General features: G+C 31.0%; 2 protein-coding genes across 4 annotated transcripts in view; one reads left to right on the top strand and one right to left on the bottom strand.

Annotated features, from left to right (window-relative positions):
• The window catches only part of LOC655187 (D-2-hydroxyglutarate dehydrogenase, mitochondrial), a 153,445-nt gene extending 149,115 nt beyond the window's left edge, over positions 1 to 4,330 (bottom strand). Inside the window, exon 1 of the mRNA XM_015978237.2 lies at positions 4,190 to 4,330. The gene's annotated coding sequence lies outside the window, so the exon portion shown is untranslated. The remainder of the gene's footprint in view (positions 1 to 4,189) is intronic.
• Positions 1 to 15,510, top strand: part of LOC655591 (polyhomeotic) — a 35,570-nt gene extending 20,060 nt beyond the window's left edge. For 2 of the 3 annotated variants that reach the window (XM_064356792.1, XM_015978235.2), the window contains 10 exons: positions 36 to 249; positions 299 to 471; positions 526 to 671; positions 923 to 1,158; positions 3,913 to 4,121; positions 4,182 to 4,452; positions 8,529 to 8,876; positions 11,379 to 11,526; positions 11,581 to 11,728; positions 14,812 to 15,510. In XM_064356792.1, the coding sequence (XP_064212862.1) occupies positions 36 to 249; positions 299 to 471; positions 526 to 671; positions 923 to 1,158; positions 3,913 to 4,121; positions 4,182 to 4,452; positions 8,529 to 8,876; positions 11,379 to 11,526; positions 11,581 to 11,728; positions 14,812 to 15,024 (2,106 nt within the window). In that variant the 3' untranslated portion in view covers positions 15,025 to 15,510. The remainder of the gene's footprint in view (positions 1 to 35; positions 250 to 298; positions 472 to 525; positions 672 to 922; positions 1,159 to 3,912; positions 4,122 to 4,181; positions 4,453 to 8,528; positions 8,877 to 11,378; positions 11,527 to 11,580; positions 11,729 to 14,811) is intronic. The other variant, XM_064356791.1, reaches the window with a different exon arrangement.
• The last annotated feature ends 1,878 nt before the right edge of the window (positions 15,511 to 17,388 follow it).

Raw genomic sequence — 17,388 nt, 5'->3', positions numbered from 1 at the left:
TTATTCCGGAAGCGAACAAGTTTTTAATTTTTTAGCCGGGAGGCCAACCCATGCAATTCGCCGCTCCTTGGCAGTTCACAAATGGTCTCCAGCAGGTTTGGACGACAAACGGGATCCAATCCCAGGCTTTGTTGGCCGCTGCTCCCAACCCGATTTTCATCAGGGGAACTCCTCCCGATGGATCCCCGGCCCAGGGAATGTTTATCCAGCAAAGCCCTCAAGCCACGACGATTCAAGCCCAACAAAATCGTAAGTCGGAAATCCCATTTCCAATCGAATGTATTAATAATTTTCGCAGCCGCGATAGCTACTCAAGGAAATGTGCAACAGATCAATAAACCTAGACCAGCGAATGAAAATATTCAACCGAAGCAACCCACAAGTAGGACGTTAAATATATTGCCGTCGAACACAACAAATATTAGACCGGCGAGCTCAGTCTCCACCCAGACCATCGCAGCGCAAACTCCTGTACGTATTTCCACTGCGTACGATGTTGGAGAAAATTACTAGATATGTTTGTAGGCTTCGATGGGTGGAAAACTCGGCACGAAAATACGAACGAAAGCGCCGCAAATTCGGACGTCACCAGCTCCAAAAACGGACGCCTCCAACCAAACCCAAATTAAACCGTACGCCAACATACAACAACACCACTTAGTCGGCAACAAGTAAGTTGTTAAGCTCGATTCATTTCCCTGGAATCGGTTATTCTTACTTCCCCCCAATGAAGTAAGAAACACCAAAGTGCGCCCTTTGGAAGGGGTTTCTAATCCCGACTGAATTGCGTTTCTTAGATTCCAAATATTAAAGAGAGATCTCTGAGTTGAACTTGTGAAGGCTTCAAGTTAAACTTCGTTCCCCTCTCAACAATTCATTTCACACAAAGTGACTTTACGTTACTAATTTATTCCTTAATTAGAATGGTCGTGATGAATACTTCGACCGGTATGACGCCGGTAACACCGGGATCTCCAATGCAAGTTGATAAAAACCAACAAATGGCCAATCAGAACAAAAATCAAGTACAAGGACAACAGCAGAATCAACAACAAGCCGTACTTATGCAACAACAGGCCATACAACAGCACGCCATTCAACAACAGTTGCAGTTCCAACAAGGGCAGCCGCAGCATATACAGCCCAAACCCATGATGAGTATGTCCACATATTTTTTCTACAACTGGCTTAAACAGATTGACTGATAAAAGAAAGTTCAGATTTAAATTAGGTACTTTTTATTAAAAAAATACCACCTCCGTTCCGCTTGGATCACAGAATTATTTTAAAGTTGTCATGTATCGACAGTTTTAAGAATAATAGATTTTTCACCACAAGTGCAGATTAATGAAAATTAGTGTAATCGTACACAAAATTTAAGGAAAAAACAAAAATGTATAAGAGCAGTTTTGGTGTAAAACTTCCTAAAAAAATCGATGACTGCTAAGACACAGCACAACCAAAACAAATTATTATTTGTTAGCTGACTCAAATGAAAAAATTTTTCTCCACAAAATGGCATTTCCGCCATTTCGGTGAAGTTGGTAAACAATATTCTCTAAGTAATTGCTTAACATCAAAAGAGGTACATAATTAAATTTGAGAACCCTTTAATAAAAATTTGAAATTTCTGTGTAAAAAATTTATAAATCCATCTTTGTAAATAACAAACACAAATTATATCTTTTGGAAATTTTGAGATAATGAGTTATTTTATTATTTCATTTATCTAATCTAATTTATAAAAATATCTCATTACTAAAAAATGTGTAAATAAATAAGGGCTACATTTCTTGTCAACAAAGACTGTACACAATTTCAGATACCTATTGTAAAGATCGTTATTGGAACTTACAATACTTCGATTGTGGGCTTTAGATGGAGAGAATAATAACAAAGTTTAATTTTGTAATTTTGCAAATTACATTATGCAACAAAATTTTTAAAACCAAATTATAATAATCAAATAACGAAGAACGGTGTCCAGACTATTATTCTATGGGAAATTCCAAAATAAAGCAGTTTATGAGATACTTTAAAAAAGCACAAAACTTGCACAAAACAAGAGATGCTAGTTGCAAACAAAATGATTGTAGTGACATTTTAAATACAGACTGAACCAAAACTAACGCGTATAACTAAATTCGTATCTTTGTTATGACGTTATGAGTCATTTTTTCGAAGAAATAAATCAATAGTCGCATATAAAATAAGCCAAGAACAAAAAAATAAAGCCTATTATGTTTGATTGTTAATGTTTTTTATTTTATTAACTTATTTTTTTTATTTTTATATCATTTTTTTTTGTTTTTAATTTCATTTTTATTTATTTTCTTATTACCACAGAGAAAAAATCTGCACTATCCAAAAAAACAGTGAACAAAAATGTCAGTTGTCGGTAAAAAAATTAAGAATGATGTCACAACTTAAAAACGCATGACATCATAAATGTCACTATGATGTCAAAATGTAGCATTTAAAAAAATTAACAAATTAAAAAAAAAGGATATGTTCGAGGATTTTCTTGAAAACTGAACTACTATAACCAAAATATGAATTTTGTGCGTTACTTTTCGTTGAGTCTGTATTTGTAAAAAAATACAAAAAAGTTACTCTGTAAATAAGATTTCTTTATTTTCTAAGTCACCCTGATCAGAAGCTAAAACTAAATATAAATTGTGGGACGCTTTCACCAAACTCAGTTAAATAATTAGCGTTAACTTGGTTAAAAGGTGATACTGTTTTAATTTAAGTTATTTTTTTATCAAGTCAACTAAGAGGACGAATTTAAAAGGTTAAATTTTATTCGCCGATTGACATTTTCAATTTATTATTACGAAAATTCCATTGTTCATTCCAAAAAAAGTTAGACATACCTTTTCTTTTGCGGCTGTGGCTCATTTTTTTTTACAAATTAACACACACACATTTCCTAAATTTAACTACTAGTACTAGTTAATTAATAAACACTTCTGAAACTCTTCAATACAAATTCCAGTTGTTTGCTTATAAGGCGCACTTGTAAGGTTTGTAAGATTGTTTTATTCATTTACTTGCTAATTACGTATAATGTTTTATACTCTTTAGCAATTTATAAAAATACGTTTGTGGCTAAAATAATGTTATGTTATAAATGGGACACTTTGTATATTTGAAAAAAGAATAGATGAGGCAGGGGGTTAGTATCTACGGCTTTTTTAAACAAAAATAATCAATTCCCATTATTTAAACGTCAGTAATTGAATTTTCCAACTCACTGGAACACCAATGATAAACCTCGAATTTAGGTTCGTTGAACAATTCTTAAGTCCTTCTTGCCACAATTTTCAAAATTATTTTATATATGCTTCTAAGAGTAATGGAGGCAGTTTATTTTTGGCTGCTTAATTCTTAATTAATTAATTCTTAATTTCTTAATAAATTAATCCCGAATTTTGACAGTTAATTATAAAAAATATGAACTGTAAATTCGTCCATTTTTTTTAGTTTTGAGAGTATTGCCAACTGTCTAATGTTAGCTTCCTAACTTCACAATAAAAATTTCAATTGTCTCAATGATGCCAATGTTACAAACGTAATCGCACTTAAAAAAACAAGATCTCACGTTACATTTGTCATCGATTAATTAGTGTCGGAATTATTAGAAAGATAAAAATAGCAATACATAATTCTCGGTAGTTTAAAAGCAATTTTCTTTCAAGCAAATATCAAACGCTAAGTGGAACAGCGTGATAATTGTATCAAAAGAACACAATTAATTATCACATAATTCACAAGAAAGATTATGTCGTGTCAAATGGAATAACGACCTGGAAATTCTATTCATTTATTTACATTGCAAACACACCGAGCCATATTTTACTCATCGTGACATAATCAAAAAACCCGTGTAAAAATTGATAATTTTTTCAGTGCAAACAATCCAGGGCATCCCCCAGCAACAGCTCCAAATGGCAGGCGATCGACCCATAATGCCTGTCGTTTCAATGTCGCAAGCTGGGGCCCAGCAAGTCCAGCAAGCCATCCAGCAAACAATCCCTGGGACTTTACAGCAAAGTCTCCCCCTGCAGTCCAACCTGGCCGTCACCCACCAACCCATGCCCATGGGCATGTTGCACTCGGTACGTACCACACGTGGGCACACGTACCGTTAACTACATTGTGGTTTTGTTTATTTACAGCAACTTACCCAAATGGCACCTGCAGGAACGATCATTGGCCAAATTCAAACATCCACGCAACCGACTGCGATGCAAGTCACTCCAAGTCCGTCGCAAGTGCAGCAAATACAGCCAGGCGCACCACAAACTATCACTATTTCAACACCGCAACAAGTCCCCTTGCCCCCGACGGTGCCCCCCGTTAAAATCGAACAAGGCGAAGCGACCGCTGCTGATAGTGCAACGCAAGGAACGATGATCGCGGATACGAACAAGGACGCACCGGGTGAGGGTGAGTTACGTTTATTGATAACGAAGACCAAGCTTTGGTTGAAAATGTTTGGGTAAATTGGTTCTAACCTCACTTGTCGTTCGATTTGTTTTTTGACATTTGACAGTTAATGCGCCAAATTTTGAATTCATGGCTCACTGGTGAATTGTTAAATATAAATACGCACAAGAAATTTTAACATAACCTCTTCAGTAGTGATGTGTAAGTAAAAACTCATTATTCATGCATTATTTCGATTTGAAAATATTAAGAACGTATGAAATGTTGCGCGCATTAGTCATGGGGAAATTCGTAACAGTCAGAGCGGATAAAATATTGTCTTGTGAGCACAGGACGGGTCAAAAGGTACATTCCTATTCTTTATCCCCTTTTTCATGCTTGTCTTGTCACATCTTTGAAAACATAATTAATACAATGCTTATGGATGCAAGCCGCATGCATTTGATGACATGATGCGATGAACAACCGCTACTCTGAAATCCTCACTCTGGTTATAAAAGAATTGTGTAAGTAAAAACTCAATATTTGTGTGTTATTTTACGTACAAAAAGGTGCGTTCCTTATAATTATGTGGAAATTTACAACAGTTTGAGCGGATTTAAAAACAGTTAAGAATAACTAACTCATTTTTATTTCATTAATCACATCATAAACTCAGAAATTAACACCACTGCTGTATTTTCAAATCTGCATCTTATGGATGGTTCTTATCTTGGCACAACCAGAAATACGTGGGTACATCTCGTCAGTAATTTTTACCTAAATCGAGGTCCAATAAGAAAGAGTTGGTGGGTCATTATATGATACTTCATAATCACCATAACAAAAAAAATTTGCTAGTTAGAAATTTTCAGTTTCAAAAAGACTATCAATATTCGGAAATAAAATTAACTAGACGCCCTCTGGTGATGACTTTTGAACTATGTCGAAAACAGTAACCAAATTTTCGTAATTCCACATTTAATTGACATCTAATAAATTGTTTAACAATTTCTAATAAATTGTTTAACAATTTTGCGTGTATAGTGTTAATTGCTTACATTGAAGAGAATCTTTTTAAAAGTACTATTAGCTTTGACTTTGGTTCTGCGTTTTTTTGTGGTATATAAAGTGTTTATTGTTGGAATTTGAAAGTGGATAAAAAGTGTAAAAGATTTAAATTTTCATTACAAAGTGTTATCAAACAGTTGTCTAATTAAAGACTATAGTAATGGATCATAGCGAACACAAAGTTGGGCTCAAGAAACCAACAAATTAGTGAAGTTTGTGAGTTTTTCCACTGATAAAATCATGAAATACTTCGATAATTCAACAAAACTACAATTAAGATTAACAACTGCTAATACACTTAAACGTAAATTATTCCAAAAGGTAGGATTTTCAATGTCTTTGTAATAATTTTTCAATAAAGAAAGTGAACCAAAAAGTCATCGTTATTCGTGTTTTCCTCGTCATCTCTAATTTGTCAACATTCGTTTCTTCCACCAAAGATACAATAATCATTTCGCATAGGCAATGTTATAATTGAGAAGCCTCAAAATTCGTACAACGCCCAAAATATCCGAATAAAAATTTTCCCGCCCATTATGGTTATTGTTTTGGACCTAGCTCAGTGGCGCCCCCAACGGTAACTTTACTTCCAAATTTTACTTGCTGTTTTAAAACTATTGAAAAAATGGCAACAGTGCACTTACATTTTTATTTTCTGTTTCCGTGTGATTTTGAGTTAAATTGGACTCTAGTGACAAATTTGGTGCCAAGAGAACGCAGTGATTAAAAGAGAACATTTGGTAACATTTTAAGCATTCTTTTTAATATCTCAATCGTAGATTATAAACACTATTTTAAAACATGTTTCGGATAGCAACGTGTTTTCACTATTTTAAAACACGCTTGCTATGGGAAAAGTGTTTATAATCTAGGATTCAGATATGAAAAAGAAGGTTTAAAATGTTACCATCAAAAAAATAACTATTATGGGCACTTCTGTGCAGAGGCGGATATAGCTCTTGACGACCGCTAGCTAGGGACTTTTGTCTCCAACAAGAAACACAGAAACTCCATTGATGCACGTTAAAAAACACAAAGGACAAAGGAAAATACTATACCTCTTCAAAGTTTTTCCGCTCGCCCCAAACTTAATACTTTTAAGTTGCGATAACATAAATGATAGAGTAAGAGGACAAAAGAGTACCAAATTATAAATGTACACGGCAAGACAGCAAAATTCGAAAAAAGCAAACAATTTAAAAAAATATTTTGGATTATAATTTTTATAGTGAGAACTCTAAAAAGTAAAAGTAAATACTTTTGAGCCAATGGAGCTTATAATACTTAATTACTTAACATATTTGGAAGATACAGTTTTTTCGTAAGTAGTTTGTTTGCAGCACGAGCCCCATGAGGTACGAATGTAGGATATTGATTTCCAAAAGAGTATGACAATTTTGTATTTGGTGACAGAAAACATTTAAAAAAACGTAGATGTGCATGCTACTGAGAATAGCACCTTAAATTATTAAACAAAATGTTCAATCTTTTCAGGGCATATTAAATACCTCGACCAAGTTCGAAAAATTTTTGTAGTGCGCTCGGAACGCAACTTTAATAATTTATTAAAAGCAACACTGGTTTAAGAACAATATTATTGAATTAGAAGACATTTTTAGATCATTTCCTTTTACCAAAAAAATCGTCGCAGTAGAGTGCAATTTTTTGGATAACTCGAAAACTGAAAGAAATTTCGAAAAAAATTATTCTTTAATAATATTCTCTATGTTCGATATTATTCTCCACCATATTTAGTTTGCAACAGTGAAATCTCCAAAACATTTTTGCCAATTATAATGGTTTATGTACTTTTGAATGTATCAAAAATCTCTTTATGATAATGTTATTGAAATTAAAAAAAATGCTAAAAGATGAGTGTGTTTCTCGTATCTTGGAAAACTCGAGAATTGTACATTCTTGTAATAGACTCACTTAATTGTTTCTGTTGGTTCGTATGCAAAAATAAGTACTTTCATATTTATGTTTTGGCAGGACACTTTCGCTTGTATTGCTATCGACTTTATAAAATTTCAAACAGTGAAAAGATTGTCAACAATAATTTAGGAAGTACAATAGACAAGACAGGCTTAGGAACAGTCTGGCAGGGATGCACAGACTGTTTATAAAAGAGTGTAGGATCTCAGATGGTTCCGGAATTTGAATTTGTATTTAATTTTTATGAAATTTCTGTAAATAAATTTTTATCTATGTAGGCAATCAATAAAACCAATTTTTTCATATACTGACATTGTTTGTTTTTTCTTGAAAGAAGCGGCAAACTTTTAATACCTACTACGATCCCACATTCATTTATAGACACTTTGTAATATGACCAAAAATTTTGAACGAAGGAAACAATGAAAAGTATAATTGATGTATTTGCTAATGCAAGTCAAAACGGAAATTCTTATGCACACATATATTTGTTTCAAATTTTTGAATGAATTTTATTTTTCTTGAGCCAATGCTTGAGATGTTTAGTTTTATCATTAACTACATCTTGCTTTTTAAAATCTATCGTTGAAATCTTTTCTAAAAATTTCAACTTTTTGGAAACATTGCGCCCTCAAAATTTTTACAAATCATTCCGCCTCTGCTCCTGTTTTTCGAAAGCGTTATTAACGAATACTTGAGGACCACTATTTTGTCTAAAGTCACAAATCACTGTTATAGTGATAGAACTTATGTTCATAAGTACTGTCTTACAAAATGAGTTTCTTCACAAATTTTTCTCTCTTTAGGGTATTTAAAATCTCCTAATCAATATTTTTTAAACTGTGTTGGATACCGTTTTATGTATTTAAATTTGACCTTGTTCCTTTTTAACATTTTTTAGTAATTAGCAAAATAACAATATTGGAGTTAGATAATTTTATTGATACACGTAAGAGGTATCGTTTGTATCATTATGTAAATAATTATTTTGAAATTGTGGTATTCCGTGTAAACTTCTGCTGTATAACAAAAGCTGTTTAATGTAATATTTTTTTATATAGTTTGTTTATCGACTTTTTCATTTGTTATAGTGGCCTTACCCCATTCGGAGAACAAAGAAACCAATCCGTCCAGCGACGTCAAACCGCAGCAGAGTACCACCGAAACGACAGGAGTTCAGCCAGTACCAATTCCAGGAACTGTTCCAACACAGCCCTCCAACATCCCATCGGAGAACGGCCTTCCCATTGCCACAACGGCTGAAGAAGTCAAGGAACGGTGCCCCCCTAAAGCTATGGTCAAACCACAAGTTCTAACTCATGTTATTGAAGATTTTGTTATTCAAGAATCGTCCGAACCTTTCCCAGTTACACGCAGCGCCCTCTTGGGCGATGTAAAACCCATTCACTCGTCTAATGACAAAGAAGATGAACCCCCTCGTAAGTAGCATTGATACTATTGCCAAATTTTTATTTATCTGAACAACTATTACAGAAATAATTCAGTCAGAAATGAAAAACAAAAACTTCAAAATTTCATTTATTTTTTTGACCTGCAATTGTTGAAACCTTTGCTTGTGGCGTAGAAAATATCTTCAACGTATGTTCAAGTTTTTTAAGAAACTCATGTTTTCATTAATTTTAATTGTAAAAATGACTATTTTCCACGTGTAATCGTCAAAGAAATAAGTAACATTTTTAAAGCTGTATGAACATGCAGATTTGTCTTCCAACGAATTTATAAACTTGTATTTGTTAAAAAGGCCTTTTAACATTTTTTTTTATTATAAAAGCTTATTTTTCCATTGTATTAAAGAAATGATCATATTAAACTAAGAGAAGGCGCTTATAACTTATAACGTCACTAATTCTGATTTTTAAAGCACAAATTTTAAAAACATCTTATTTTATTGCTAAAATGCGCAATCGTTTCGGTCTAATTTAATACTTTCTTGTTTCTGTTTACAAAATATGACTAAAGAACTCAGGGTTTTGCTAATAGAGTTCGAATAAGACAAAAATAATGTCATTTTGTGGAATAATTGCGTATCTGACTGAAAAACAAATTTTAACTCTTTAAAAAACCAAAATTAACATTATTTTTCACTGAAATCGCACATCGCAATGCAATCGCAAATAATTATGTTTTTGGATGAAATGTGTTGTTAATTAAACACAAAAGCGGTAAAATAATATCATTTTTAACGCCATTTAATGACTTGTTTCCTAGATTTGCTTAATTTTGTGATAAAACTAAGATTTTATCGTAATGTGTAGTTGTTTAATTGCTATAAATATTTAGTATTAAAATTGATCAAATTTCGAATAAGGTAACTTGCTGTTTTTCCTGAAATTTCTTTAAATAATTTCGTTTTCTGCTGAAAGATATGAGCAAAAATAATAAATGAAATAAATAATTTTCAAACAAATTCGTAACTTTTTCTCGATGTATACTCTCGAAAACAGTTTATTAAAAGACCATAAGACCAGTTTTGAAGCACGAATTGAGTTTCAAAAACGAGTGGCTTTATCCATGAGCTTTTTGAAAAAATGACTGCTTCAAGGTCTTTTTAAGCGAGTGTTTGTGTACTGTTTTTTGTAATTTGTTCCCTTTTTGTCGTTTTTAAACAAAAATTGTTATTTTAGTCGATTTAGGGACAGTTGGTAGTGTCTCAATTTTGAAAGTGAAAAATTGATTTAAAATTTTGGTTTTAACCAAATTCGGTGAAAAAACAGTAATATGGATGGTAATGGAGGTAATCTTACATGATTTAAAAACTAAACTAAAAAACCTTTTAAGATTAGATTATAAACACTATTTTAAAACACGTTTCCGATAGCAATGTGTTTTCACTATTTTAAAACACGCTTCCCATAGCAACGTGTTTTAAATTAATGTTTTCACTATATTTTAAACACCCTTCGCATAGCAACGTATTTTAAATTAAAATGTTTCTACAAAAAAGCCCTCGAACTTTAAGCTTGTGTTTTTGGCACAAAAAAGGCAAGGATAACGCTATTTTCGGTATTATTTGGTGATTTTTTAGTTAGTTTCGTATAATAATTGATTATTTGGCGAAAGAACAAACTTATTCACTGCGAAAAGCCCAAAATAACACAATTTTTTAATTTTGAAAAATAATTACGTTTTTGGATGAAATATGTGCAAATTTAGCACAAAAACGGATAGGAATCTAATTTTCATCACAAGTGAAAAATGATTTTTGTTTTAGTTTTCAAAATTTTGCAATAAAACTGCATTTTTATTACAACAGTTGCTTGTATAATCACTCAAAAAACCCAAAAATGTAAACAAAAAATATTGTTCGTCATGCTTTTTTAACAGAATTTCGTCAAACTATTGGTTTTTCTTTGAGAAATGTACTAAAACGCTCGAAATACTCGAAAACACCATTTTCGACCAATTGCTAAAATAATGTGCTAAACGCTCGAAATACGTAGAAATTCTTTAATATTTAGAACGTCCGAATATGAAAAACATTTGACCTGACTTAGTAATTTCTCGTGAAAGAGGTCCTTTAGTCAACTTTTTGCTTGTTTTTGACGAAATTTCGGGAAATGTGCAAAATTTAGTAATTTTTTAGCCTTGTCTATTAAAATTTTCTCAAAAAATGTCTAAAATGTTTTCACCGAAAATAAAATTTAAAAATTAGACATATCCTTCACAATTTTTTATTTTTGAATAAATTATCAGCTCACTTAACTCTTTTGTTAAAAAATCAAAGGATTACATGTATTATAAATGAACCGTATTTACATTTTCCATTAAAATATTAATAGGTAAATAAGTTGGCGATACCTTTAATTACGTAACCCCTATCGATTTAAAATCATTTGCGTCACGTTGATAATTTGAAATAATTTATCAAGTATTGATTTCTTTTCATTATTGATTCATTTTCCACTTGTGTTTTATTCCAGGTAAGAAACGAGCTTCATCTCCGTCAAGTAATGGCATTGGGATGTCGCCCAAAGGTGAAATGGCTAAATGTGAAGCTTGTGGTACAGTGGACTTACGCGCCAAATTTAAGAAAAATAAGCGATTTTGTTCACTGGCTTGTGCCAAAAGGTGTGTTATTTAATTCAAATAAATTCTCCTCTTTTATTCATTTGATTCTTCCAGTGGGAAATACAAGACCGAAGATAAGAAAAATTGGGACAAAGATGGAATGGAAGTGGACGTGGATTCGGGCACTTCAGGTGCTGAGAGCAGTTTGAGTCCGAATGAAGACAATGACAATACGCCGAAAGTCGATCCGTTGAAATGGAGCGTAAGTTTGATAATTTTTTTTGCGGGCAGTATACCTTTAAAAAAGTATAAAGTTGTAGTTAATTCTTTAATTAAAAAAAGTACAAAACTTATCGTTGCAACACTCTCAACGCGCAAGGTATAAAATCCCGCAAACTAAAATGATAAAACAGGAGTTCCAGACAATGGCATATTTACATAGGGGCTACGTGCCCCAAACATATTTTGCTTAAAAAAGTAAATAGTCATGTTGCGTCTTTTAAATAAGTTGTGTATATATTTACTTTTCATCGTATCTGTTTGGATAAGAATTTTTATTATTAGCTGTATCAAAACTATGAAAACGCCAACGTGGCATTTTCTCTCAAAATTAGCTGTTATAAATTGTTCATTCACTTCAAAAAAGAAATATTTAATGTAATTTTTACTTTCAATGAGAGACCTAATCACTAATTTGTTTTATATTTTTATCACCCTTATTTAAAAATAATAATTCAGTAAAATGCGACGCTGGCGTTTTTATAGTTTTGGAGCAGCTAATAGTTTCAGTTCATATTATAGAAAATTCACTACGAGTAATTGTATAAAAAAACTTAAGTAGTACACAATACAGGAAAATATCTTTGAAAAAAGTCAACGGCAACCTAATATTGGAGAAAAAAGTGCAAACATGGTTGCGCTTTTTGTAAAATAAAAACTTTTTAAATAAATATAAGGTGATTTTTTTTAACAGATATCTCAGAAAATAAAGGAGACATTTAAAAATTTGCATGTTTGGTGACTTTTCAATTTAATTTTCTATCTTGCATTTTTTGAGAACTTGTGCTAGAAGTATTAGGTTTGCTATTTGATTTAAATAAATTAATTGAAAACTAATGTGTTTTCTATCAATCTTTTTCGAATAGTTTATGCAGTTTAGCAGTTTATTTGAGGAGTCGTAAGCGATATGGTATTATTTAAAATTTTAAAGAGTAATTTGTATTACAAACGGGTTATATGCTAAAAATTTCCAATAAATTCCAATTTCTCTCAATAAAAATTCTCTCAATTGTTTCTTATGTGTGAATGGTGATTTTGCTAAATAACTTGGAATAGAAAGTAAAAGCTTCATTGAATATTAGGGTTTCTAAGTTTGTAAAATTAAAATAAGTACATATAAGGTAATTTTAAAGGGTGTAGAAAAGCACAAAATTAATTTTAAAACGTTCAAAATGCCATAATCATCAGTAGTTTCTAATGCTGATGATTCTGTCCTAAACTTTTTATTTTTTATTGATAAATTCTGCTTACTTTTGGAGTTATTAAATTTTTTTGTTGAAAATAGAGTAAACAATTTCCTTAAGAACGTCTTAGACAAAAACTAAGGATACTACAGAAACAATATTTTGATCATTGTAAAAAACAAAGTGTTAATGTGAAAATATGTATCCAGGATGAGCTTGCTAAATGTATATTTTTACTGTCTCAAAAACTAATAATCATACAAAAATCACCGTTTGTTATTAAATACTTCATGTTTTTCTCTACGTAATATTAGATTTTTTTTAGAATATTTCTTAAATTCGTTATAACTAAAATTAATTAAATTAATTTAAGGCCGGTTTATAGAAGAATTAAAATTTAATTCAGGATTAAACAAATTCGAAATTAAGTTGCCACCATTCACATTGCATTGACAATAAATGTTAAATTAATCGCGAATTAAAATTTGATTGCAGTTTTGCAAAGTAAATAGCAACTAAAGTTAATTATTGTTGAAATTAAGTGACTATTAGCTTGGGAATGGTCAAAGTAATCACGATTTAGAATTTGATTACAATTAATTGTGAGCTACACAACCAGTTTACTTTTTGGACGTTTTTGAGACTAGCCACAATATTTTCCGTGTAATTTTGCACAAAATTCAAGCATCGTTGGTTTTGGAATGTCATTAATATTACAAGAACTATTTTCGTCAGTGGCTCAATATGAATTATAATTGATTTTGTATAAGGAACTATAGAAAAATTTTGGAAAAAATTATATCCATAGGAAAAAAAAAGTATTTTACTGCAAACGTTGGTATAGACTCTGATATTGAACACTGTAAAAAATGAAAAATGAATAGAAGTTTTCGTTCCAAATCTATATTTATTTTGTGTTGAATTTTGTTTTAATTTTATTGATCACAAGAAATAAAATCGATTGATAAACTTGATTTTTGCATAGTTTTTATGCAAATTTCTTTCTTGTATTTCTAATCAGTATAAGTTATTGGACGCTTAAACTTTTAGGATAAAGTGCAATGTATAGGGAAGAGCGGATACATTTACAACAATTTTTACTGTCGATTTTTATTCGGAATGTGTGTAATGATAAAAACGAAAAAAAAAATACTCCGGTGTAGGCTAAACATCAGCTTTAAAGAGAAATAATATTATTTATGTTATTCATTCCACTAACGAAAAAAAAAATTGTATTGTGACGAGGCAGAATGTACAAACGTGCTCGTGGTTGACACAGTTGTAACTCATATTTGAATAGAAGAAAAGAAATTAATAAAGAATAGGCATTATTGAGTATTACAAGAAATATTACCAGAAGTTAACATGTCATTAGTAATTAGGAATTAAGGTTTTACTGCTAACAATAATAATCTTTGACAATAGGTAAATAAAACACTAATCACTTTCATTATTCTGGTCCCTGTACTTTAAGCACGTTACAATTGTACCCTCCAGTTTTGTTACATTTTTGTACCCTAGAGTTATTTTAATTTTTACATGTACCAAATTTAAAAACTTTGCTATAAATGTAAACTCGAAAGGACTTTACCAATAGTCAAAAAACTGACATTTTACTCACGTGCCTATAAAACACAATTCCAAATGATTTTTTACCTGTGTCACGTAAGCTGTTTAAACTAAAACGAACACTTTTGCCACATTTAAAAACTGACCTTAAAAGTTTTTAAAACTGTATCGCATACCCGCCCTCCCCTACTACTTTACTTCATTATTACTGGACGGTTTCAACTCGCGACTTTATTCATTTGCACGATTTTTGAATCTGACACGTTCCTTATTTTTTCGTGTTTTTTTTTACTTAATTTGAGTTTTTTTGCAGGTTCAAGATGTGTGTGATTTCATTAAAAATCTGCCAGGTTGTTCCGACTACGCTGAAGACTTCTTGATTCAGGAAATCGACGGTCAAGCTTTAATGTTGTTGAAAGAGGATCATTTGATGACCGCAATGGCGATGAAGTTGGGCCCTGCGTTGAAAATCGTGGCAAAAATAGACGATATGCGAATCGACAAAGAGCCGCCTAAACAGAATTAAATTATTCAAGTTAGCTAATTAGACGTTGTTTAAGAGTATTTATACAATTTGTTTAAGACTGTCGCGTGATCTGATATTTTCTAGTGTGTGAATGTGAGAATTTCTACGACTGTGTGAATGAGATTAACATAATTAATATCGACTGCAATTCCATTATTATGACAAAATCTCTATCGTTTTGTTTCCACTGATAATTACTAGGTTTTAAATATAATATTATTTAATTTTTTGGTATGTCCTAATGCCGGTGTACATATGTGAATACAGTGTTTGAGTTCAAAACATATAAGTTGTGTATATTTATAAATAGTGTCTTTTCGTAGGTCCCTATAATAGCAAATATCTAAATGAAATTCAAAATTTCAGTTTTATAAATTTGTGTAAATAAATTTCTCTGTGCAATCCTCAGAATTTGATGTTAGTTTACAAATTGATATTTGTTACTATTACTGCCACTATGATAATAAACATTTGTAATTTGTAAAATTTGGTTTTATTTCCGTCCTATGTCCCTTTATGTTGATTCCAAGAATAAATTATTGCTTGAAAAATTAAAATACTGAGAGTTTAAGTGAAAACGTAGTGAAGAACGCGGTGAAAATTTCTTGGCAAAGATGTTATGTTTAATCAATAAATTACAGATTATTTAAAATTGAGAATAAGTAAAAAGACAATGTAATGAGACTCAACAAATTCCTAAATTTGTTAGAACGGCTGTTGGATGCTGATTTCAAAACAGCCAACAGATTTTTGAATTGTGAAATTTTGTAACTTGTGTTATTATTCCTACAATTTTGACGACAATCCTTAAAATCATATCGGATTTTGCTATCTAATTGTTTGCTGCTAAGTATATTTTTTAACAAAACCAAGTTTAGTTAATTTTTTTTGTTTCTCGAAAATTTACCTAATTGTCGCAATTCAGTTTTGTAAAGACACTTTGAAGACTTCACAGTACCTACTTAGTAGAGAAGTTTTATTATCGCTCTATTTTTTTAAAGAAGGGAAGCAAAAAATGTAAGACGCTCACTTTTGAAAAAGAAACTGTTCTGTTTAAATAAAAATTAATAAATAAAGACAAAATTCCTTAAAATAATTGCATTTTTTGTTTAACAGAGCACGAAAACATTAGATAAAAGGAGATTTTTTTACCTAACTTGGTGACGTCATTTTTTTTCAGCCTTCAAGGATCGTAAGAACATTTTGAAGACTTCACTGTTCACAGTGGAGAAACCTTTAGTTTCCAAAAAGACTGAGTTTAAATAAGTATGACACTAATTTTTATTTTAAAATAAATTTTAATCGTGATTAACTTAACATTTGTCAATGCATTTTAAATGGCATTTTAAATTTAATTTTAAATTAAATTCTTAAATTCGCTTTTTGTAAACCGACCCTTAAAGAACTGGTTTATTATTAGCGTTATTAATTTAAATACGTGATCACGTGAGCAAATTGAACAAATGTAATTGGTCCATTCGCGCTGTTAACTTCTAACAACGAATTAAACTTAAAGTTTAACAAAGCTATAAAGCGATCCTTAGTTTTTTGCTCAATAACCTGTTTAAATAGCTTTCAAACATGGCTAAAATTACTCAGTTTTTTTATTTAATTTTGCCTCTATGGTAATTCTTCACAAGAAATAATTTAATAAGTACCTATTAGCCGTTTCAAAACTATAAAAACGCCAACGTCGCATTTAGCCGAATTATTTTTTTTAATAAGATTGATAAAAATTGGAAAATAGTTATTAATGGTTAGATCTCTCATTGAAACAAAAATTACATTAGCTGTTATTTTTTTGTAGTGCATGAATAATTTATTACAGCTAATTTTGAGAGAAAATGCGACGTTGTTGTTTTTATAGTTTTGAAACAGGTAATATCTAGCTGAGAAACAAATGGGTAAGTAATAAAAACTGTTTTTTTTACCCATAAAACGAACTAGAAATGAAGAAAAAATTGATTTATTTTTTTATTAATTTCGTTACATATTGCAATAAATTAAGGACGTTTGGCTTATTCTTTCTCTCTCTCTCTCTCTCTCTCTCTCTCCTGGTTAAAGACATTGCCAAATTACAGAAGATAACCAATTTGTAATGCTTTTTTGGTCTAGCTTAGCGTATTTACTAAATACTCAAAAACTGAATTCTTAGCTCGAAAAATTAAAAAAAGTATTATGACAAATAGAAAGAAGTAGTTTCTATATTCCTATATACTCTAATATAGGAATTAGGAACTCTACAAAGAAAACTTCTATGCTTATACAAATTCAGATATTTTTATACTCATCATTTACAAATGCTTCAGATGCCAAAGGCATTAAAATATCGTTTATTGTGCCACACTGTTTATTTTTTGAAGA

This window comes from Tribolium castaneum, chromosome 5 (genome assembly GCF_031307605.1).
Source record: "Tribolium castaneum strain GA2 chromosome 5, icTriCast1.1, whole genome shotgun sequence".
NCBI lineage: Eukaryota > Metazoa > Arthropoda > Insecta > Coleoptera > Tenebrionidae > Tribolium > Tribolium castaneum.
This window is presented reverse-complemented; position numbering and strand designations above follow the sequence as displayed.